This window comes from Ammospiza caudacuta, chromosome 7, assembly GCF_027887145.1.
Source record: "Ammospiza caudacuta isolate bAmmCau1 chromosome 7, bAmmCau1.pri, whole genome shotgun sequence".
NCBI lineage: Eukaryota > Metazoa > Chordata > Aves > Passeriformes > Passerellidae > Ammospiza > Ammospiza caudacuta.
Window position 1 is genome coordinate 34527396 of NC_080599.1, and position 24932 is coordinate 34552327.

Sequence of the window (24932 nt, forward strand, 5' to 3'; positions counted from 1 at the left end):
ATCTCGTGTCCCTGGGCAGGGCTGCTCTGAGGGAGCCAGGAACACGTTAAGTTTCTGGTGTGCCACGTGCAGAAGCTACGGTGAATTGGTGTCCTGGAGCAGGACAGGGTGGGGCACACCAAGAATCATCAAGCACATCAAGCACAGCACCTGCCAAAGGCTCTGAACTGAGCCAGACCTCTGCACTCAGGGGGAGATGCCCCAACCTCTGTGCCCAGCAAGAGTCGTGGCTGCAGCCCCCCCCAGGTGGGCTCTGCCCCAGGTCAGTGTGGGCATGGCCAGGGACGAGCTCATCTGCCCTGAGCAGTGCAGCCAAAGGATCCCAGCTGACCTGGAGGGTGTTTTCTGCTTGCCTTGAGGCTCTGTTTGCAGGCTGGCTATGCACACTGGGTGAATGGGATTTTGAGAACACTTGAGAACATTCTGTAAAAATTGTGTTGTTTTGCTCTCCCCAGCAGCTTTTGCACCTTCAATGGATGCACATACCTGAGTTTTCTCATTTGGGTATCAGTTTTATAGTTCAGAAAGGTACAGTCCTTAGTACCAAAAGAAATCTGTTTGAAAGGTCTAAATATACCATTCTATGCAGTTTAGATGCTGCCATGGTAACCTGCACTGCAGAATGCTGGGGAGCTGGCAGCAGCAGCAAAGCCATGAGCTGGTGGTTTGCTGCGTGCCTGGAACTCACACAGGGCGGTGATGGAAAGCACAGATTTCCAGGTAACCTCAGGCTGAATCCAGCAGAATCCAGGGCTTTATGTGGCCCCTGTGGGCAATGCTGGCACAAACTTCCAGCTCCAGTTGGGGCAGCCCGTGAGGCTCTTCTCTTCCCAACGTGCCAAGGCTGGAGCAGAGTTTTGGGGGAATTGTTTTCCAGCAGCCTCAGCATGCAGGTGTGCTGAACCCCAGCAGCACTGCCCTGGCAGGAGAGCCTGGGTGAGCATCAGCCAGGGCAGGCAGAGCCCCTGTGGGACTGCAGGCCAGGTGGGTGTAGGTGTCCATCTCATGAGAGCCTGTGGAGAGCCCTCAGCAGCCTCTGCTCCTCTCTCCACTGCCACAGCTCGAGGGAAATGGGCTCAGCCAAACTGTTTGTCACCCTCACAATTTTCTTAGTTTGGGGATTTTTTTTTCTCTCTTCTTTTTAATTCAGGTCATATCCTTCTGAGAAATACTAGTGCAAAAGGGCTGTGAATATATGGGGGCAAAGACTGGGATTTGAAATTGTTATTGAGGTACTGAAGAGGTGACCCAGAAAAGGAGAGGTTTCAGTTTCATAGAGAAGTCACTAGAGACAAAGCCCTTGCCAGCGGGTTTAGGTGACCCTTGAAGCAGAAGAACAGATGTCCCTGTGGCAGCAGCATGGCTGGGATGACCAGGGATGCAGCATCTGCTGCCCAGAGGGAGGGATGGGGACAAAATTCTGCAGTGCTGGTGATTCTGGGGAGACCCTGCCCTTGCAGCTGGGTGCAGCCTGTACAGCTGCCAGTGAGGACCTTTATTGAATGCTGTTTGACCATTATTTTGAGAAGTCACTGTTAGAGTGTGATGTTGCAGTGATATAATGTTATAATTTTGAGAATACAAGCATTGTTGCATTTAATATTGCCATCACAGCAGCTTTCTACTTGTACTGCCACTGACCTCAAGTCCTTGCTTCTTGCAAGATGTTTTTTTTTTTTTTAAAACCCAAACCTGTGCAGCTGCTATAGCTATGCCATAATGGCTTTTGAGCCTTGAGTACCAGTGGCCAGTAGCTGTATACTCAAACCCTTAAGTACATTTACCAAATCTCCAAAGACATGACAAAACTCTCCAGTGGATAGCTTGGCTTTCTATCATGTGCTACCAGTTTTACAAGGGAAGGGGTTAAAAAAAACAGGACCTGAATACAGAGTCAGTAAAAACACGGTGAGGGATTTGTCATGCTTCAAATTTCTTTGTTTTTTTTTCCCTACAGATGTGGTCTTTGATCTAGGAAGAAAATCCACTGTTTGTCAGACATTATAAATTATGTCCCAAAGGCTAATTATAAAACCCCATTAGCTAAAGAACATTACAAAAACTAAGCTGTCTTGGAGAGGAGCCGCTGGTCTGTGGATGAGAAAATGAATCCAGTCCCTCCCCACAGAGAGGTGGGCTGCAGCGGCTTTGTTCCCACCCAGAGAGGAGAAGGGTGGTGGGGAAACAGTGGCCACACGGTGCCAAGGTGAACCCCCCAGCCCTGGGCTGCCTCAGCCCTCCCTGTGCTGATTCCTGATGGAGCACTCCATGACCTGACTGCAGGGAACTGGTGGGCTTGGGAACAGAGCCAAACCTGGAGCCCAGAGCAGCCTGAGAGATCTGTGGGTTTCCCTACACAGGGAAAATGCCTTCTGATGAGAGAAGGGGGCTCCACCATGGGCTGAAGATGTTCTCTTGTTGTGGGATGTGAAGAGTTTGGGTGGCCTGCACGTTGTCCACCTTTGTTAAGCCAAGAGGTCTGATCTGTAACACCTGTCAGCCTCTCTCTGTCCCCCTTGCCAGGCAGCCCCCACCAACACCTCTCTGTGCCTAAACACACCAGTGGAAGGGCTGGCACATCAGCCCTGGAAGAGAAGGCAGGAGAGGGAAGCGTGGACATCAGCAGCATTTAGCCATGGCCCTCGTGACAATGACAGCAGGTTTGTGTCACTGGGTGAAGTCCCTGCCCCAGAGAGCAGCTCTGTGCTGACAGCCTGTCCCACCCACAGCAGGGCAGGGGTGGGCACGGTGTCACAGGAGAGCTGGCCAGGGTTTGCACAATCCTGCTGGGGCACTATCACTTAGATAAGCTGTGTGTCTTATGGTCAGGTCAGGACAACCCAGACAGAGTCAGCACAGACTGCAATAGCACCAGGTGCTCTCAGGGAGTAAGGATAATTAGTAGTTTTGTTTACATAATAAAAATTTTGGCTTTAACTATGTTTTAATACTTCTAGGTAGTTGTTTCTAAAGGTACTTTCAAGACATTCAGTTGGTGAAGTGAGAACAACAGAACTTGTGATGGTTTTGGTTCAGCAAAAATATCCATTTCCCTGACCCCAACCCCCTCTCCCTCAAAGGGTTTGTTGGGTGGTTGATAAGAAGTTGATAATTCAACAAAATTCACTGTGCCTGTTAATAATTCTTCTATAAAAGCCACAGGTTTCCCCTGTGTGCTTCAGTCACTTTTAGCATGAAGGGACTCATCCTGGCCCTGGTGCTGGCCCTCGCAGGTAAGTAGAAGCTTTACCATCACTGCCGAGCTGTGACAGCCACTGTGATCCTGAGCAAATTGCATCTCCTTGGGGCTTTTCAGGGATATTTACAACTTCATTTGCTGAAGCCCTTTAACAGTTTCAGCTGTAAACTGTTAGATTTCTGTGCTAAGCTCAGCAGCAGAGAAAAGCCAAGCAAGCAGCAGCTAGTGAGCAGGGCTGGTATGGGCTTGGTGTCCTGGGGGTGTGGGGTGAGCCCCATTTCTGGTGGTTTGCCAACCATTAGCACGCTGACTTAATGAATAATGCATTAAAGGATCTACAGAAAAGTTTTTTTTTCATTAACACTTCTCTTTCCTTCCTCACAGAGGGCCAGAAGCAGGACCTTGGTAAGTGGCTCCCTGCCATGCAGCAGCTCCCTCGCTGCCTTCCCTCATAGCCTTGCCTTGCCCGCTGCTCACCCCTGCTTTGTGGCAGTGGCAGCTTCATCTTTCTTTGCTGGGCTGTTCAAGTAACATCACAACAGTCATGGAAGTGTTTGTCTTATATTTTTTCCCTGACAGAGCCTGTTTTTCACATGGGCAAGACCTACCTGTACAGCTATGAGAGCATCATTATGCATGGGTTCCCTGACAGGAGCATGGCCACGGCAGGGCTGAGGCTGGCCAGCAAGGTGGAGATCAGCCGTGTGTCCCTCAGTGAGCACCTTCTGCAGGTAAATCACCATGGCCATGGAAGCCCTCCCACCTTCCCACTGAGATCATGCAGCTAAAGATGCTTCCTTCACTCCTCCAGGCTGGCAGAACAAGTGACAAAAATATGTAGAACTCTCACAAAAGCTGTGGGCCCTACCCACTGCTGAGATGGGCCTCCAGGCCCCAGCAGTTTCCCTGAGGCAGTGAAGATTCCCCAGCAGGGACAGAGGTGTGGACATGGGCACTGAGCTCTGCACCCTGCACACCAGGTTATGGTGGGGAGAGCTGGGGGCACTGCTGAAGGGTCTGCAGCTCATCCAGAATGCTTTGGTCACTGGCAGGGACCTACAGAGAGCACCACAGGCTTGCTCACAGCCTCCTCCTTTGCAGGAAGGAGCTGGAGCTGCTTCTCTCTGCTGCCATCAGGGTCTGGGCCCCCTGGCTAAAGCTGCCTCAGGTTCACCTCCATACAAAATATGGTTGGCAGCTCTTTAAACAAATGTCCTAACATGATTTTACTAAGGCAACACTAAGATTGGGTATGAACATGAGCATTCTAGAATGAAATGTCCATGTTTTTTAACCTGGTCCATTGCCTAAAAAAGCTCAGCACTGGAATTCAGATATCACATGAGAAAGACCCAACTGTCTCCATTATCCCCCTTTTGATATTGTTACTCATCAAAAAGATTAAACCAAACAGTTTAAAATACTGGCATGGCACAAAAGACCACAGACTAGGGACTGAGAAGACAGCACATGGAGAAAAAGCTGTGGGAGCTGCCCTTAGCACTCACCTAGGAGTTTTCTCAGTCTGTAATCCTGCACATATGTAAGTGAAACAGTGAAGGAATACCTATTGTCAAACTTTGCACAGGGCTGCCGTTGCAGGCTCTGTGTAACCTCACTGGAGTTGAGACAGGAGCCTTGAGTAGGATTTAATTTGAGAAAATGTGACAAGAGGCAAGCCACCCTTACAGCATCGATTATAAATGCCTAAAATAAAACAGAGCACTGAGCCCACACCTTTTCCCTATGCAGGAACATGTACTTTAATGCACGAGGGTGGGAGGTGTGTGTGTGAGGGACTGGATGGGTCTGTGCTTGCAGGCACACACTTCCACTAGGTAGCAGTCAAGGACTTGAGCACAGGCTTTACAGCCAGAGGAGCTCAAGGGGTGTCAGCCACTTCCAAAGGTGTGAGCTCTGCTCCCTCATCAGCTCTGCTGTGCCTTTGGTGCTCGGGGACGTGCTGGACCTGGAGCAGCAGCCAGAACAGTCCCTGTGTGCTCAGGCAGGCAGCTTGGGCAGTAATGGCTTGGCTGCCTTGCAGACTGAAGGGAGATGTCACTTGTCATCTGTGGGAAAGGAGTGAGTATCCTGCTTGTACTGATTGTTGGTAGCTGGTGTTTCACTCAGTCTACAAACTTAATCAGACTTGCTGAACTTTTGAATTCTGCTCACATAATCTTATTTTTCTGGCAGAAATCCTTCATGGAAGTTTGCATTTCCTAGGCTGAGCACAGGAGTCCAAACTGGAAATTGTTTCCTGCAATGTTAGACAAGTGACTTTTGTCTTGCCATGGAAGAGGAGTGTCCAGTTTCTGTATGATAGACTATTTCAATCTGATGGTGAAAAATATGGTTGTTCTCCTATTTTTGTTCACAGATTCGATCTCCAAAGCTGGAGGAACACAATGGCTTCTGGCCCACTGACTCCTTCACTCCGTCTTCGAGGCTCTCAGAAACCATTGCTGCCTGTCTCAGCCAGCCCTTTAAGTTTGAATACACTGAAGGAAGGGTTGGGAGTATTTTTGCCCCTGAGGACTGTCCTGTTCTGTGCACTAACCTAGCGAGAGGGGTTCTGAACATGCTGCAGATAACCATCAAAAAGACACAAAATGTGTATGAGCTACAGGAGGTTTGTTTTTTCCATTCTGATTTTACTTTTAGTCTAATTTCAAATTAAAGAGTAAGTTATACTTCCCAGACCATTTTCTTTGACCTTTTTATTGCTGTTTCAAGTGGGCATTCACTGTGTTTAACCCACACTTGCAGGCTGGGATTGAAGGCATCTGTCAAACCAGATACGTTATCCAGGACGACAGCACGAATAAACGTGCCACAGTTTCCAAAAGCAAGGACCTGACAGACTGCCAGGACAAAGCAGTGAGGAACCTGGGGATGGCCTACGTGCGGCCCTGCCCCACCTGCACCCTGGTACGAGGGCAGGAGCCACCCCTGCACTGCTGCTCGTGGGGCTTTGGCTCCTCTGGGCTCACCAGCCCACTCCTATTTCTGAGTGGTCTCTTTGCACTTCTAGAAAGCCAGAAACATTAAGGGCACGGTGACATCCACCTACAAGATCAGGTATGACGACAGCGGGGCATCGTTGACGTCCGCTATGTCGGACCAGGTGTACCAGATCTCTCCTTTCAATGAACCCAACGGGGCAGCAGTCGTGGAGGTGAGGTAGGCACTGTGCGTGTCCTTACATTATCACAGCCAGGAGGAGATGCTTAAAACTGATTATATATTTGCTGTTGATTTGTGAGAGAACAAGAAGTGTCTGGCCTGTGGCTGCCAAGGGCCAAAACACTGTACAGCTCCTGGGATGCCCAGCCCAGGATGCCCGGGGTGTTTCAGCTGGCCTGTGCTCTACTGTTTAGGCCACCCAAAACATCTGTCCAACCTCTCAGAGACTTTAACAAGCTCTCACAAAAGCTTTTGCAGTCTATGGCTTTTCCAGATAATCCTGAGCTATGGATGAACAGGGAAGTGCCCCTCCATTTGCAGTCCTGCTGGGTAGCCCTCAGTCTGCTCCAACGCTGTGCAAGCCCTTCATGCACAGTGTGCTTGCTGTCTACTGATGCATTTCCCTCTTTCCCTTGAAGACAAGAGCTATCCCTGGTCGGCACTAAAAGGCCTCCTCTCAGTGAACCAACAGTTCAGCTGCATAAACAGGGGAGTCTTCGTTACCATTTCTCAGGAGAGCTACTCCAGATGCCAATTCCTCTATTAAGGATAAAAAATCCAGATTTACAGGTATTAGAGGCTTACTTTCATCCACTTTCACTATTTATAAGATTAACAGGTCATCACATAATTACTTTAGACATGAATATTTCCAGCTGTCTGTTTTTCCCCCAGCTAACAGAGACGCTGCGGCAATTAGTTGAGAATAATGAGAAAGGAGCCACCAAAGAAGCTATAGCCAAGTTCTTACAAGTGATACAGCTTTTTCGTGTAGCAACCCTTGATCAAATCGAGTCTTTGTGGCTGCAGTTTGTCAAGGAACTCCCCTACAGGTAACTATGGCCTTCAGCCCGGGATTCTGACCAGAGGCACACTGGGCAGTGAGGTGATGAGTGCTCCTTTCCCTGGCAGGCCCTGGTTCCTGAGTGCCATCTGTGCTGCTGGAGCCACTGACACATTCAGATTCCTGAAGCAAAAAATCCATGACAAGAAGCTGAACATCTGGGAAGAAGCAGTGACTCTCCCTCTCGCCTTCCATTTTGTTACGCCAAACATAAAGACCCTGGAAATTGCCTCAGTGAGTACAGATCATTCGTCCTTTTGTTTTCCCTCTCACTCCTTTTTAAAGGTCAATTCATAGGATTATAAGTGAAAGATACAACACATTTCCATCTAAACTTATAAAATGCAATGTAGTAACAAAAATGGGAAATGCTTCAGAAAATGTTCCCAAACACTTGTTTCCAAAAGTTTGTAATTATATTTTATATTAAACACCACAAACTATAAAAAAACTACTGTTGATTCTTTTTGCCAAATCAGAAGTTAAAAAGAAAAAAGACAAACTCAAGAAAATAATATGTAATCAGTATCTAAAGAGCATACAGCATAACTGGGGCAAATCTACTTAATTTTCTTGTAGCTGAATGTCTAGCATTCAATTTAATTCCTGAAATTATTTAGAAACAGCACAAATCAATTTTATCTATTTCTCACATCCATTTATTGATAAATACAGCTCTAATTACTAGAAACAGTAAAAAATGATACTTCTCCCTTCTGCAGAGTTTTTTGACCTGTCCCCAAATCCAGAAAGTACTGATGCATAGGATAATTGTCTACCTAGGATATGGTAGCATGGTGAATAAATACTGTGCTCACGCTTTACTGTGTCCAAATGAACTTCTTCAGGTATGTGACTCTCATTTCTTACTCATAAAAGGTGAAAAATTTTTAAAAGTGCCTTTAATTTAGCTCTCACAATGCTGACAATTAGGTAACTCACTATTTGCATGCCTCACTCAGCAATGCAAAGGCAGAATGAAACACTGAGCTGATGCCTTTGAGAGAACAGGCTGGAATAGTTCAGAATTTCAAATGTAATACTAGAAGCCCATTGTGATAATGGATCCTGTAACCAGCCTGAAACTGAGTTAAGTTGTGACAAAACTCGGATTAAAGCAAAATAATCATGATTCTATGATTCCACTTTGACATTAGGTAGAATATACTTAAAAAGACAGTGAAGTGTGAATATAAGCAAAGCTCTAGGTATGTCATAGGTTAGGGCTTCCAAGGAAGCCCTGCTACACAATTGCAGAAATATTCAGGACATTGTTCTTGGACCGTGCAGTCCCAGCTCCTTGCTCAGCAGGATCACAGCACTGAGAAGGCCTTGCTGTGTTTGACATGTGTTTCAGTCTTCCAAAATAAAGTGAAATAAAGCCACGCCACCTGAATTGTAATTCTGCTTCTCAGAACAGCAGAACTGTTCAAGTAAACTTGAAATTATTGTAGAAGTGAAAAATGCAAGTGCAATTTGGCAGGGCTGGCAGAGGTGGCCCTGGGAACAACTGAGCTTGGCATGAGCTCAGCACTGCCTTTGGACTTGCAAAAGGCTCTTTGGTGCAGGCACCCACCTGGGATTGTCTCCTACACTCAGGCTCAGGCACAATTCAAAATCAACTACAACACCGTGCAAGGAGAAAACCAAGTTTATTTGTATGGTCCATGTTTAGCATCCTGAAAAGGATGGGATTTTCCTGGGAGAAAAGCCTGAAGAGCTCAGTTCTGGGATTTGCAGCAGTAATTGTTCTGCTTGCTATGGAAAGCACATTTTATGCACTACTACAAGATCATTGACCATTACCTGGTGAGGTTAACAGTGTCTGCTTCATTTTCAGCCACTCCATGACCTTGCTACTGAAGCCACCAGCAGAGGTGATGCCAAAGACATGTCCTTGGCCCTGAAAGCCATGGGCAATGCAGGAGAGCCAGCCAGTATCAAACGCATCCTGAAGTTTTTGCCAACGTTTTCTGCAGCTGCAGCTTCATTACCAAACAGAATTCATGTTGATGCTGTTTTGGCTTTAAGGAAAATTGCAAGAAAAGACCCTGCAAAAGTAACTGCAATTATTATTTAAACAAACATCTTAAAGGGTATGGATTGGGTTTGCTTAGTGATTCAGGAATAACCAAGCCATCAGGTAACGTTAGCAACTCTGGACGGGCTTCTCAGTTACTGGTCTTCCTCCTGCCCATGCTGTAAACTCCTGACATCATCCCATCCTTGCTGATATCCTGGGAAAGAGTGCTTTAGTCCCTGTAATGCTCATCCTAATGGCTGTTTCTCCCAGCCCTGCTCACTGTGCACCCAGCAATATCTTCACTTTTGGTGACAGCTGCCGTGCCCACATCTCTTGTTTAGGGTTTTGTTCTCCATCCTCTGCAGAGCACATATGCACTGTTCTGGAAGCACTGCTCACAGGAAGTTATGGGCTTCTCAGAGGTTCTCTCTCCCCCCTGTAGGTAAGGGAGCTCACCCTGCAGGTGTTTATGGACAGCACGCTTGCTCCCAATGTCCGAATGGTGGCTTGTGTCGTTCTCTTCGAAACCAAGCCTGCTCTTCCAACAGTAACAGCTCTGGCCACCTCGCTGCTGACAGAGCCCAGCCTGCAAGTAGCCAGTTTTGCATATTCACACATGAAGGCTTTGGCAGCAGGCAGGATCCCACAGCTCCATAAACTGTAAGTAGAGGAAGAAGTATATTTTTAGTAGAAAACTGAGATTTTTTTTTTCCATGCAGTTTTCTAAGAATTTGGTCACAGTCGACTCTCTTCATATGATTTTAATTCTCTTACTCAGATCTGCTGCCTGCAACGTTGCCATTAAACTCCTGGGCCCCAGGCTTGACAGGCTGAGCTATCGCTACAGCAAGGTCATTCAGATCAGTGACTATTCCTGTGAGTACCAGCTGCCCTGTGCACTTCCTCAGCTTAGGTAGCCAAATGCCTCTATTGTGTTCTGTGATTTTCATCCAAAATCCAATGATAAACTGTGAATTTAGTGCACTCTTGAAATAGAAAAAGCAGAAGAACTTCCTAACATGCAAAATTTCCTGTGACTCTTCCAAATCCAAATCTCTGGTATCTGCTGGGGAAAGTGGTGCTTGCACACGGATTTAGGCCTCCTTTTTCAGTCCCTGGGGTTGTGTTGACTCTGCCCTAGAATAAAGTCCTCCTCTTGAGGTTGCAAGCTTGAGGACCTATGGGACTGAACCCTGACAGAGCCCCTTGTGATCTTGATCCCCCAGCACATAGCTGAGGTGGCTTATGTGCACCAGAACCTTGGAGACCCTAATTTCTGCTGTGCTTTATTCCTGTAACAGTTCAGTATCAGGCTGGTGCCATTTGGAGGGTCTATCTAATGAACAGTCCCAGCACCATGTTTCCATCTGACATAATCACAAAAGTAAGAGGCTATTATGCAAACACTGCAATGGATATTATCGAGGTAAGTATTGCATTAAGGCAGCCAGCTTTTGGACTGTGATGTAGTGTTTAACTCCAGTTCTGGCTGTGAGGACGGACGTGGAAGGGAAAATTTAGATAATGATTATGATTTTACTTCTTTTATTTGGGCTTCTTGACACACACATTCATCAATGAACACATCAGTATAGGCATGTAAGTCTAGGAGTGGATGAAAGCTTATGCAGCAGAACATCCATCTGCCCACCTAAAGTCACATGGGATCCAGGGTATTTTGCATAAGTACAGGGAAATTAAATTTCAGCCAGCAGCACAGCCAGGGCAGCACAAAGCTTCATGTAACAGCATGCAGGAATTCACACAGCTTCTTGAGCAAGCTTTGTAGCCTGGGCTGAGTTCTGCCCTACCCTAAAATTATCCCTGCTGACTAATTTAAGGCTGGCTGGCTCAGCACGTCCTCAGCATCTGCAGCCATAGCCTGCAGCCACCCACCAGGTACACGTCCTTATAATGCAATGGCTTAATGAAACAAGTATTTCATGTGGCCTCAGTGAGTTAATCCCAGGCACATGAGTTTTCCTGAGCTCTCTTGTACTGGGGCTGTGCTGCCTGACTCTTTCCTACAGGTGGCTTTCCGGTCACAAGGCCTCACCAAGCTCCTGAGGAAGCAGAACATTCCCTTTGCTGACTATGACACGTACAAGACCCTGAAGGAGCTGGGTAAATCGGTATGTCTGGGCACCTTTCTGACCTGTCTGCATCAGACAGCTCCTCACAGCACCGGGGTTGCATCACTCACCCACTGAGCCATCCCTTTGATGTTTCTGGAAGAAAGGAGTCCGTCATCCTGCCCAGTCATGGAAAGCTGCACTTACATTGTACTTACTCTCTCAACAGATGCCACCTTTTCGCTCAACATGTGTTAGCTCTTAATGTATAGAACAAAAGATGAGGCTGCTGCTGAGAGCCAAAATGTTTTAAAGTGTATGTTAGAACACACTAAGTGGTTGTTCTTCTATTTTGAAATTATAATTGAATAAGGTTTTTCCTTCATGACTCCTTGGGTGTCACCTACTACTTACAGCAGCAGAAATTACCTTGCCCTTACCTCATCCTTACATGGGGAAACTCTTTCTGAAATCAGCTATGCAATTAAGAAAGGCCACATTTGTTCAGACCCATAACATGCCTATTGGGTTTTTGGCTAAGGAACCACAGTTCTCATCCTTCAGATGGGATCTACTCTTTGTTAATACATTGCTTCACTTTAAATGATATTTTCTGCTCCTTCCCTTTCTCCCCATGTCTCCTAAACACCACAGTTTCTGGGATGGAAAGAACTGCCGCCAGAAGACCCCCTGGTATCTGCTTACATCAAAGTATTTGGTCAAGAGATTGCCTTTGCTGACATTGACAAAGAGGCCATTCAACAGACTATGATGGTACTGACAAGGCTGTTGACTTTTTGTCTGCAATTCTGAATAACTTCCCTTCCGTGTCTCCTCTTACCTAACCTATTTCTCTGTTTCCAGAGTCTAACTGGATCATCAGACTGGCAGCCAGTAGTGAAAAAAGTGGTGGCGGAGGTCCAGAGAGGCATTTCAGGGCGATGGACCCTGCCAGTGCTGGTGGCTGAGATGAGGCACATCGTCCCCACCGTCGCTGGGCTGCCCCTGGAGCTCGGGCTGTGCGGGGCCACAGTGGCCCAGGCTGCAGCTGATGGTGAGTGTGGGAAGCCAAACTGAGCAGGTTCCACACACAACTGTGGGTCCAATCCCTCTGCTCAAACTGAATCCTCTATAATCTTGAAAGATACCCCAGTAATGTTGAAACCTTAGTGACCATTTGCCTCCAAAGCGTTTGAGAAGTAATTAGGATATTTCACTTGAGATATATTTGTATAACTCTGGTTTGGTATTAGCAACCTTTAAATAACCATGTAAAGTATTTCAAAAAGTAAAAGCACTGCTCTTGCCTTAACTATTATGCTTACTGAAAGTATTTTTTCCCCAGAATTTATTGTTTCTCTGTTCATATAATTTTTGTCTGTCTTTTTCAGTGGATGTAAAGTTATCACCCCCAGTATCTGACAATTTTAAACCCTCACAGTTGTGGGAATCCAAGACGGATATTCATGCTGACATCAGGCCAAAGTAAATATTACATATATATTCACATACACACACAAACATTAATATTTATAGTTATAGTTATATCTGACATAGATATGTCGTGACACAGATATATGTCAGTCACATCTGACATAGATATGTATAGCTATGTGTAGCTATACAGGAATCTTACTTGTCCCAGATTTTGGACAAATCTGCTAGTCTAGAGAAAGTAACACAATCCCCCGATGCTTTACAACCCTGCAAATCCAGCAACGTGCATAGTATCCCACAAGATACTGTGCTATTCTGCCACTGCAAGAAATGCTTGCATTTGTACCTGTTCAATGACTAAAGATACTAAGATGTGAAAATACATTATCTTATGTATCAAGTTTTTTACAATTTCAGCATAGAATGGCATCATCACCTGGCATAAGCCAGAAGAATTTCAGGGAGCAAGGAGAAATGCTTCTGGATCTGCAAAAACAACAGTACTAATAATGATAATAGTAACAATGATGATAATAATTGGAGTGATAATATTATAAAAATAGGCAGAATCTGAAGCTATGAGATTCTGGAGTTAGCTTGTCCTCAAGCAATGACAATGACAATACCAGTGACAATGCAGTCAGAAGGTTCGTGTTAGCTTTGTTTTTCAGACAAACCACGTTTTCCAGTGGCATATTAGCTTTTTTCTTATCCGGTTGTGATAAATCTCTTCATCCATCTGTAGTGGGTCTTACAATAAAAGAACAGCATGAAAATGTACTTTTGCATTTCAAAGTTAAATTTTTGCATATTGATATATAATTATGCCTGGTTTTATTTCCAATTTTTCAGAGCGTATTTTCATATGATTGCAATGATGGGGATTAATACACAGTACTTTCAGAGTGGTTTTGAATATCATGCAGAGTTCAGTGCCAACACTACAATGAAATTTGATGCCAGGATAAATATGAAAGAGAAAAATTTGAAGATTGAAACCCTTCCCTGCCATCAAGAGGTTGAGCTCGCAGCTGCGAGGTACAGGAGAGCTTTTTTCATTTTGCTTGCTCTGTGTTACTGATTTTGAGTTCCCTGTTATAAAATAACAAGTATACAACTACTTGTTAAGGTCTGCCATACCTCAGCAGTCAAACAAAGCTTTGTAATGTCTTTTTTGCACCAGGAAAGATGGGTAGAGTGAAATCAGAAGGTGTTATTTGTGTGCCATTTATCACCTCCACAGGAGTGAAGTTTATGCTATTTCAAGGAACATGGAAGAGGTAGATTCTGAAAAGAAATCCCAGATTTTCCCCAAAGGAGAAATACCAAGTATCTCTGACCAGGAGTCAACAGAAGGATCATCAAAACCTGGTGGCTGGAAGGTAAGGAGGCCTCTTGCCACCTGTACTGCAGACAGGCAGAGAGCAGCGAGCTCCCCTGAAGGGCTGGGCACCCCTGACATGGGAGCTGGCCAACCAGATCACAAACACAGGAATGGTGAAATTCAACAGGGGCCTGATACTTCCCACACCAAGCCTAAAACCCAATGGGTTCATTACATGATCCTTCACAGACCACTGACTTTCTTCACTGCATGCAGGCAGGGCTGCTTCGACAGCATGTCTTCCTATTTCTTTACAGTCATGGGAAGGTGTCTGAAATTCACATCCTCTGTACAATATCTCTTTTTTAAAATTATTTTTTCCTGAATCAGACTAATGTGAAAAATATGGTTCTTGGGCAGGATATAGATTTTTCTTCACAAATCCCGAGATAACTCTTAGTGGGTTGCAGGAGCACATTCTGTCATGTGCTCTTCAGAAGTTGGCATGGTAAGGCTGCACTGGCTTCCAGCAGGAGGACCAGAAGCCTGAAAGGGATGTAGAGGGACTGCCCCTGCAAAGAGCCCTGCAGGTTCTCACTGGAAGTGTGTTCGTGAAGCACTGCCTGAGAAAGGGTGGGCAGGAGAGATGTCCTCTTCCACAGAGCATTTTGGAGGAAACCCCATTGCTTTCAGTGCCTGGATCTCTAATTCTAAGCATTGCTTCCTTCTTTAAGCAGGACTGTCAGCATTCTCTTCATTAACTGGAGGGATTATTTTAAGAGCTGGGACAATTTTATTTTTTTATGGAAAATTAATATGCCTTATTTTTGTTTAATACAGCAAAGCAGCATGCCTAATGTGATATCCAAAGGATACCAGAAAGGTCCAGAAGAGATACGTCACAACAATGCAGGAAGAAGATTTCACATACGCAGGTTCTGTAAAAAATTTGAAAGTTTGGGATGTTCTACTTGTCTCAGCCTTAAATCACAAAATTCAGCTTCCTTAAGAAATACCTATCTGCATGAATTATATGAAGAATTTGAAGCCAAAATAATTTTAAAGCCAGGTAAAATCATAAAAACAAGTTTTTCTGACAGTCACTGTAGATAATGCTCAAGCAGCAAACCCTGGAATGCTTTTGCCTTTAGTTCGTACAGATGCTGACATTGACAAAATACAGCTGGAGGTTCAAGCAGGACCCAAAGCAGCTTCAAAAATAATTGAGGTATCAAGCTCAGGATCAAAGGAAGAGGGAGAGGCAGCTCCATACGAAGACATTCAAGCTAAACTGAAGAAGATTCTAGGCATTGAAGAGGTGCTCATGGTAAGAGACTTTGAGCATCAGGGAGGGAAATATTTCCTATAATGAAGCCAAGGGTTTCCATTGTGGGAAACTGGCATGGCAAAGCAAGGATCTGGGCTGGGAGGAATTCTATTTCCTTGAAAGCCTGTGGTGAGCATCTTATCTGACAGCCAGGGAAATGTAACAGAACAAGCAATAAATTCATAATGCTTTCAACTGTTTTTGGAGGCTGCAAATAAGACACGGCGCCGCACAAAACGGATTAACCGAGAGTACAACACTGAACACACAGGCCTGTGGGCAGAGCCCAGCACACCCCACCTCTCCAGCTCATCCTCCTCCTCTGCTGCTTCCTCTGCTGATGGCAGAGAGCCTGGAGATCATCACAGGAAGGATGAGAGAAGGCAGTCTGGGCAGAAGCGTGGCAGCAGGAGCGGCAGCAGGAGCAGCAGTGGGAGCTCTGCTGGCAGCACAGCATGCAGCAGCAGCAGCAGCCAGGAGGACCACTCTGGGGACAGGCACTGCAGTGGGGACAGGGAATATTCCAACCAACAGGTAATTCACTCTGGCTGGACCCTTTATATTTCTTATAGTGACTGCTTTTGTACATCAGAAAATTGAGCTCATAGACTGTGGACAAAAGAAAGAGTAACCCTGGTTCTCTGAAGCATTTCAGATCAGAATTTTGACATTTCAGAATTTTTCACCATAAAATGCTTAAAAAATGTAATTTTCTGCCTTTTTTTTTCCATACTCAGAACTGAAATTTTTAATGCATTTTTCAAAAATTAGTTCTTTATTTTCCCTTGGATCTTACATACTATCTATTTTCACAGGCAAACCCACCTGTTTACCAGCTTTTGTTTAAGCCAGCGGATGAACAGGTACATCTACTGCATGCAGCATGTACAACTAGTCTTGCTGTCTTTCTGCAATTAGATCCTAGTTCTCTGGGAGTGAAAATATGATAAATTAATTCTGCAACACCTTCCAGTGGTAGGCACCTGCTTCAAGGTGATTCTTTCTTTTTGCAGGACACAGGAGGGGAAATCCTGAACATCAGCATCAGCTCTTCTTCCTCAGCTAGTGATGAAGATTTCTCCAGAGCCATATCTCAGGTGAATGTCTTAATCTGCAAGAAACCCAAACATTTACTTTGCATTTCCAGTTTTTGTATATTTGTAACAGATAGGAAAATTACAGTGATTTAGCATAAAAGGTATATAGAAAGAAATTGAACTGTTTCTTATTTTATAAAGGTGAGCACGTTGGATAATCACTGACTGTAATTTAATATTCATTTAATACAGGTTACTTTTTTGAATGAAACCGGAATGTATTGCTGTATATGTTGAAATTTGTCTTGATCAGCAAATAATTCACTATAAAAACCAGAACACTCTAGAAGTGCTGACCTGCTGGATCAGAAGCTGGTTTCAGGGATATTTTCCTTGTGTATCTTTCTATAAAAGTTTAGGAGTTGACTCTGCCACTCTTTTGTTCATTAGGCATTGAAACTACAAAAAAATTTACAAAAAAATTCCCATCATAGTCTTAGTTGCATTGGTCATGCCAGTGGTTTTACTATGGTAATTCTAATGCCTTCTTTGTGTCTTTGGTCTCTGTTTCCTCTCTACTCACCAAAGCCTGAATTCCTGGGAGACAGAAAGCCACCAATACTGGCTGCAGTTCTTCGTGCCATCTACAGAAACAAGCAGCCAACAGGATTTCAGCTTGTCCTGTACACTGACACACAGCCCAAGAGGTGGAGAATACAGATGTTTGGTTCAAGCATCACAGGACCAAGCAGATGGAAACTCTGTGCTGATGCTTCAGTAATTAATTACCGAAAAATATCAGTAAGTTTAAAATATCAATCGGCCCAAATTTAAATGAAACATAATGATCTTGCTATGTTTTATGTAAAAATTTATTTATTTTCCTTTACTAGGGCTCTCTTAAATGGGGTAAAAATTGCCAGGACTACCAGATTGCTACTCAGATTGCAACAGGGCAATTTGCTGCTTACCCAGCTATGCAGATGAAGCTGGAGTGGCTGAAAGTGCCTTCAATAATCCGAACTACTGCAAGATGGTGAGATTTCACTTTAGTCTTTGAAAAATATATCTCAGTGCTCCAAATAATTGCAGGTTCAGTTCTGCAATTTCCAAGCTAGAAAAAAATCCCTTCAATCAGTAGGATTTCATAAAATCAGATTACAAATGTTTGCTTTCTCTGTATTCATTCCCTCAAAGCATAATTACTGCATTTTTGTATGCAAGAAAACCACAAGGGATGATGGGATTTTACCTAATCTATTGCAGACTTGTAATTTTAAGTGCCTGAATTAGGAGATGGCTCTTGTCATGCTTCCTGATTCATGGAGGCTCAGAGCAGAAGCCTGACCGTGGGTCTCTGATGAAATCAGTCTCTTACTAATTTCCTAATGCAGACACTTGCCTCTGGCTTCTAAAGCAGGCGATACAAATACTTCTCATAAAACTTATGCACATTAAATAACAAATATTTTATGACAGTTAATGTAAGAAAACTGAAAACTGTACATTCTGGGGTCCATTCATGTGTTTCACCTTTTTAATGAAATATCTGTTGCATTCATTCATTGTATCCCTCCATGCATCTGCCTGCAATAACATATAGATAGATACACATTGAGGCCTCTTTTCTTGCATAGTGCTACTAAAATAGTCATGTACAGCAACTCGGTTAACTAAATACACTTACAACACAAGTTTTCACATTAAAGGCATACAGGTGATTTGATTTAAAGTCTCCTGAAGAAGGTAGCTTTTTACATTAGATTGAATTACCTAAAGCTGTTATCTACTCTTATTAGAGGAGATTAAACCATCCAATTGACAATACTGGAGCAAAGCCACAGAACTAACCTTTTCTTTTCTGCTCAGAGATTAAGCCATTTTATAAAGGAACATTTTCTGTATTTCTCTATTTCAGTCCCAAGCTTATTTGGAAACTCATTCATAGAGATCCTTCCATCAGCTTGTTGAAAGCCTTAGTGGGCAAAGGATCCTTGCCTAAAGTTACCACTACATGACTGACCTACTAAAGTGAAATACTAATTTAGCATATTTTTAGCATGTTAGTATTTGGTGGCTTATGTAATTGATGCCTATTTTCAAGTCTGAATGTGGTTAAAACAAATTTGCCACACTTTTCTTCTCATATTACTCTCCCATCCAGAGTCTTTTGTACCAATTTTATACCAATTAAAAAATAAAATTGCTGCCTCTCCTTCAATATACAACATCATGTATCACCAAACCCTGATGCAAAACATGCCCTGATGCCAACACATATGCATATTACTTTACGGAGGTATTTTAGTGTGAACAAATAATAATAATTTCTTTCAAAGACAATTCATTTTAATAACTTCCTTTTTTTTCCCCCAGGTTTTACTCATTTCTCCCAGGAGCTGCCTATTTGCTTGGGTTTTCCCAAAGGCAACAGCTTAGTCCCTCTCACCAGGCAACCTTGGTTATGGCTTTGACATCTCCAAGAACCTGTGATGTTGTCTTTAAGTTGCCAGAGGTAACAATTTCCATCATCTTTTATCCTGAAGCAATCAATACCTAGGAAATGGATTATTAAGGGGTTTTTAACCTGCTGATTAAAAAAAAAAAACAAAACTATAAAGAAGCTGCCTTCAGAAGACATTATATTCATGCAGTTGGTTTTAGTATGAAAATATCTTACAACATATTTGTCTTTTGCATGTATGCTTATTTCATTTGCTTACAAGCATATGAAATAAACAGGTTAGAAAATAATCATCATGATTGACAGCAAGTTAAAAAATAACTTACGAAAAAGCCCACTCCTCCCAAAATCTTAAGAAAGATGACAGGTGTTCCTGTGTTCTGGAAAAGACAGCAAAACCAGGCTGTTGAGACAGCCAAACAGCAGCACTTGATGTACAGGCAGAAAGAATGTGTGTATCTCAGGTGAGCAAACTGTTCAGCCTGAGAACAAATGTGATGTACAGGTACCCAAAAAGCTGCAAATTGGTGACTATCCAAATTCATTTCTAGCACTGCTGTTCCACTGGTTGAAGATGTGTCACACTGTACAACTCTTTCATGCTGTAGACAGAGGACTTGATTTCTTTTTCTCTCTGACAGAAATCCAGATGTTAATTTAGATTTCAGTCAGCACAGTTGTCTTGGAAAATTAGAGGAAAATGCTACCTCATCTCTATACTGTACTTTGCATTTTCATTCCCATTCATGCTTGTTTCCTGCCTGATTTTCAGCTCACAATTTACGACACAGCCATCAGTCTGCCCCTGCCAGTCCCTTCACATCCGGGCACAGCCATCTCAGCATCACCATCCTCTGGCTGGAAGGGCTTTTCCCAAGCAACACTTTCACTCATTGAAAGTCTTAAAGGTCAGCAAGTAACTATCTGCACAGCCATTGACTGACTCTGTAAATTTTGTAAACATGATTTACACTTTTGATGTAAGTTTTTTTACTTATCTATTCGCTTAAAAATCAGTTGGATGTCAGATAAAAACAAAACATCTCTATGAAAATCTGTGAAGCAGCAAAGATATAAAGAAATGGAGACATACTAGGAAGATTAAACATTCAGTTCCATGCCAAATAATACTTTCAAATACTTCCATTCCCAAATGCATCCATTTCAGCTTCACTGCAAAAATTGTTTGTGATGAAAATACAAAATGAAATCTGTGAGAGGAACATCTAAGTGACCGCTGATTTAGGGTGCTCTGCTTGATTAGCACTGTTATGTTGAAGCTGAAACAGCTCCAAAAGTGTATTCATTAATTTCAAATCCTGCACTTTGAGTTTGAAGGGATTATTGTTTTATTAATGCTGTATTAACAGCTAATCACATTATACTTACTTAGGGTAAGTTTTAAAATGAAAAGCTTTATGTAATCCTGCAATAAGGAGTCACATTTTGCATGGAATCAGTGGGATAATATCATACCATGCATATTTATAAGGTGTCCTTGTCCATAGCAAGGGGATTGGAATTAGATGATCTTTAAAGTTCCTTCTAGTCTGAGCCATTCTATGGTATTTCTTAGGTAAACACCAGAACTAATCTGTATTAACTACAATTGTTGCAAAATAGTTTCTAGTCAGGGCTGGTAGGATTTCCCACAAAATGCCATCACAGTGAAAAAGACAAAAATGTAGTATGGTATTTTTTCCTTCCCAACTTCTATTTCTAATCCTGGTTATGACTCCATAAAGGTATCTGCATTTCAGTAAACTTTCTATAGTGGTAATGGTATGTGAATTGTTATCAACCCTTGTGAAATTCTTTTGATTACAACAAAGTTAGAAAAGCCAAAATGCCACAAACTGAGAGTTGCACCAGCTGTGAGCACAATTTATCTCACACAATGCCTGAATCACAGGGGTGTTGTCCTGCTGCCTGGGGACTGGAAAAGTTTTACTTTTGAATTACTAAAAATCTAAAATTTCATCTGACAGAATTAATTCATTTCTACATCAGAACATGCAGAATCAGATGATTTTTTTTCCTTTAATTACAAAACTAGAATAAAATATCTGTCTCATATAAATTATAAAATGCTTACTTTTTACTGGTTTTTTTTCCAGGTCATTGTACAGTTTTCCAAAATAAGATCACAACTTTCAATGGTGTTGAATTTAACTATTCAATGCCTGTAAAGTGCTACCATGTCTTGGTGCAGGACTGTAGTCCAGAGCTTAAATTCCTGGTGATGGTGAAAAGACTTGAAGAGGCTGCTGACCTTATAGCAGTAAATGTTAGAGTTGCCAGCCAGTAAGTAATTGAAAACTTAATAAAAAATAGATGCCAAGCTGAATATGCTATAAATGAAGATCAGATTGGCAGGGCAGCATTAGATTCATGCAGAAAGTACCGATGTCAATGGAAAGATATCTAGGAGTGTCACTGAAATTTGGGACTTTGTCTTTTAAAAGTGCTTCTGAGATATATCTGAGGTTCATAGCAACCTCAAGGCTTTAATGCCACAAATTCTTCATTAATTTGTTAGAACTTAACCATCTCATTTCAGTACTTAGTAGTTAGGCAGACACATAAATTGTAATCATTAGTCTGGCCTTCTACACTAAGCTAATAATTAGAACAAATTAGAACCCACAGTCATTACACAGAGTTGCTGAAAAGTGGACATAGCTAAAAAGGGCATTACTTATCCCAGATTAGAGGCACTCTCTTAGGACATCTCTCAGTTGGTACATAATATTCTAATCTATTTGAAATTCATTTAAGATACACTTTGTTTCAGCCTGGAGCAATCACCCCTAAATTGTATGGGATTATGCATACTAAAATCATTGCAGGGAGTGTTCTTCAAAGCACATAAATAGACTTTGATCTGTAAGGTTTCATTACAAGTAATTGTTTATTTCTGAAAAATGTGTGCCTAACTGTGCCATAGTGTTAGAGAAACAGAGGGAATCCAGTATTCCCTGCGCCTGTTTTATGGAAGAACACAAAGAAGCTTGTTTTATAGACTGTATCTTTTGTAGATAAAGACATTCCTCATCACTGAATCATTCCTGATTGTTTCATGCAATTGTATGGATGTGCTTTTGATGTGCTTGAGCTTCATATTTCTTCTATTAGAGCAAACACTGCTCTGAAGAAAATACTACAATACACAGCCTGTTCAGGCTGTAAGAGAACTGCCCTAGGAAACCCAATCTTCCTTTGAAATGTAAAGCACCTTCCATTTATGTGAAGGTAATAGCAATTGGGTGGCTCTGCAGCAAGGCTCCCGCAGCCTGGTGTCTCCCTGCCTGTGCCATGGCCATGAGCAGCCCCCCAGAGATGGGTACAGCCAGGGGAGGGGCACTGGGAGCCCTCCTGCTGGCACACTCACCTGGGCCCCCCAGCCTTCCCCCTAAAGGGCAGATTCATGCCAGGATGATACGAGCATCCTGCAGTGATGGTTCTGCCAGAACAGCAAATTATAAGCTGAGTAGGGCAAAGGAGAAGCATTTGTTTACGCTAATTTCCTTTATTTAAAGTGAGATTGACATGTATGTTTCCAATGGACTCATCCAGTTGAAGATTAATGGTGTCCAAGCCCCAAAAGATTTTCCATACACATCTAATACTGGTAAGAGACTCATCTTTAGATTTTGTTTAATCTTTGATGAAGGAGAGGACATGATCCTGCAGACACATCACAAGATAAAAGAGTTAGGACACTAATTTGAGAAAGAGTTAGGAGACTTTAACATGCCTTCATGCAAGATTTTCTCATGGGTGGCAAGAAAGAGGAGCAAAGAATGGGATGCTGGTCCTGTACATCTTTGCACAGACCGAAAATGCAGGCCTGCAGTATGTTTTGCTGATTCCAGAGACCCACAGAATAGGCATTAGATGACCTCTGTCACAGCCACCCCTGTGAGCGGCTTCAGCTCTTCCCAGGGCAGGGAGCAGTAGTCTTCTTACTTCCCACCATCTCTTTTGGGATTCTGTAGAGTGTGCACTATGTCCCCAGGAAATTAACAAAAGGTTCAGGGTGGATCCTAAAACAGTAACTTCATTTTAGGAAAGATCACATTGCTCTTTTCTGTTGCAGCTGCAAGCATGCTGCTCAGCAGTGAAAAGAAAGGACTGACACTAAAGGCCCCAGATTATGGCATAGATAAAATATACTATGATGGGCACAGACTTGAGGTAATTTTTAAGTTACTTTCAGTGGGTTTAGTTTTAGAAGAAAAGCATTTACATGCAACTTTTCTGTATTTCCACAAAGATTCAAGTTGCTTTCTGGATGGCTGGAAAAACATGTGGCATTTGTGGAAAATATGATGCTGAGATAGAAAGAGAATATCAAACACCCAGTGGATATTTAGCTAAAGATGCTGTGAGTTTTGGTCACTCTTGGATTGTCTCAGAAGACCCCTGTACTGGAGGTACTAAGATCCCAACATATATTAATGTAATTGCCTTCATATAATTAATCAGTCAATCAATCAATCACATGAATACTTGGTTTCTATTAATTGTAGCACAGTCATCTCATTTTTTGCTAATTTTGTGATTAGTGGCCACAGACAAAATGAAGAAAAAAAATCTGTTTTTCCTGAGTTTGGTAGTTCACTGCAAGTTCTAGTTTTGTTGGGCTTTTATATCAACATCTTATGCACTGTATAGTTACCTGGAGTTTGTGTGTTCAACTTAAAACTCTCTAAGTTGATAATTTAGTATGAAAAGGAGGAAGTTTGACTGTTGACAAAAATAATTTTATGTTATTTTCAGCAGTTTCATTCTTTATTTTAATTCTGTTATTTACAGACTTTTAGTTTAGATTTAAAATATCATATCTAGCCCTGACTATCAAACTTAGAGGGCATTTGAGGTGGGAAAAACTTGGTTTAATTTCCTCAGGCTGAAGATTAACACAGTCTGAAAACTTCAGCCTGGGAATGACTGATTGTTCTTGCCATCCAGGTCCTACATAAAAACATTAATGTGTTGGTTACATTAGGGTGCACCACACATTTTGTGTGGAACACAACCCTGTGGGCATGTGTTGGCCTTTCTGTAATGTTTTCTTAGATCAAGCTTCTCTGGGGTGGCTGGATTATAGACTTAAGGACTAAGCTACTCAGCCACGGCAAAGCAGGTGTGGTGCTGCTCACAGTACAGAGAGGATATGCCTGGGAGCCACTGCTGCTCCAAAATGAAGTGCTGTCTCAGTTTCAGTAAAGTTGAGTGTCAGCTGACCAAGGTTTTCACATGTATCTTTTCGGATTTGGACATCAGTGTCCCACCCAGGTCCCATCTCTGTCCTTGCAACTGTGCTCCACGTGCCTCATTTTCTCACAGCCTGAGCCTTTGACAAAAAATTTATTCACTTCAACCTGATTAACTTCATCTAGCTGTGTCACACTGTTCATCCATTGGTCTTAGTGTTTGCCAGTTCTACAAATTAACTACTGAAAGCTATTTGTCTAAACTCTGTGCATGCTTTAAGAGGGTTCATGTTTTGTAGCTTGTAAACTGCAGCACAAACTTGTCAAAAGTGAGAAGCCACTTTCATTTGAGAAGGCAGCAGAAAAATGTTTCTCCGTGGAGCCAGTCCTTCGCTGTGTGAAAGGCTGCTCAGCCACCCAGACTGTTTCCGTGTCCGTGGGCTTCCACTGCGTTCCAGCCGGTGAGTCTGGTGAGCTGGGCACGCCACGCTGCGTCACCGGGGTTCTGTGAAAATCCGCACTGACACAGGAGCGCCCCGATGTAAAACCAACCCCGCTCTCCTTTCTCCTCCAGACTCCGCTCTCAGCTTGGACGGGCAGCTTCGGCTGGACCAGAAATCCGAGGATGTCGTGAGCTCGGTGTCCGCTCACACGGCGTGTTCGTGCCAGCAGCAGTGCCCGGCCTGAGCCCCGCTCCGGCCCCGCTCAGCTCGGGCGGCGGGGATCGGCCCCGAGGCCGCTCTGCTCTGCTTCTTCTCCCGGGGATCCTGGAAACAACCCGGGCACCCGGCCCCGGGGTG

General features: G+C 43.3%; 1 protein-coding gene across 1 annotated transcript; it reads left to right on the forward strand.

The window, feature by feature from the left end:
- The first annotated feature begins 3190 nt into the window (after window positions 1-3190).
- On the forward strand, window positions 3191-24819 carry LOC131560095 (vitellogenin-2-like). The gene is made up of 35 exons (XM_058808755.1): window positions 3191-3233; window positions 3584-3604; window positions 3779-3930; window positions 5580-5831; window positions 5969-6130; window positions 6234-6382; window positions 6805-6955; window positions 7061-7218; window positions 7298-7463; window positions 7952-8077; window positions 9070-9288; window positions 9695-9912; window positions 10031-10128; window positions 10554-10678; window positions 11283-11384; window positions 11979-12098; window positions 12189-12378; window positions 12716-12809; window positions 13614-13799; window positions 14005-14143; window positions 14926-15154; window positions 15237-15412; window positions 15620-15946; window positions 16228-16275; window positions 16426-16509; window positions 17038-17250; window positions 17343-17485; window positions 18826-18964; window positions 19686-19821; window positions 21031-21217; window positions 22453-22544; window positions 23013-23110; window positions 23190-23349; window positions 24432-24593; window positions 24707-24819. The coding sequence occupies exons 1-35, from the start codon at window positions 3194-3196 to the stop codon at window positions 24817-24819; spliced, it is 5175 nt and encodes a 1724-aa protein (XP_058664738.1). The 5' UTR covers window positions 3191-3193.
- The last annotated feature ends 113 nt before the right edge of the window (window positions 24820-24932 follow it).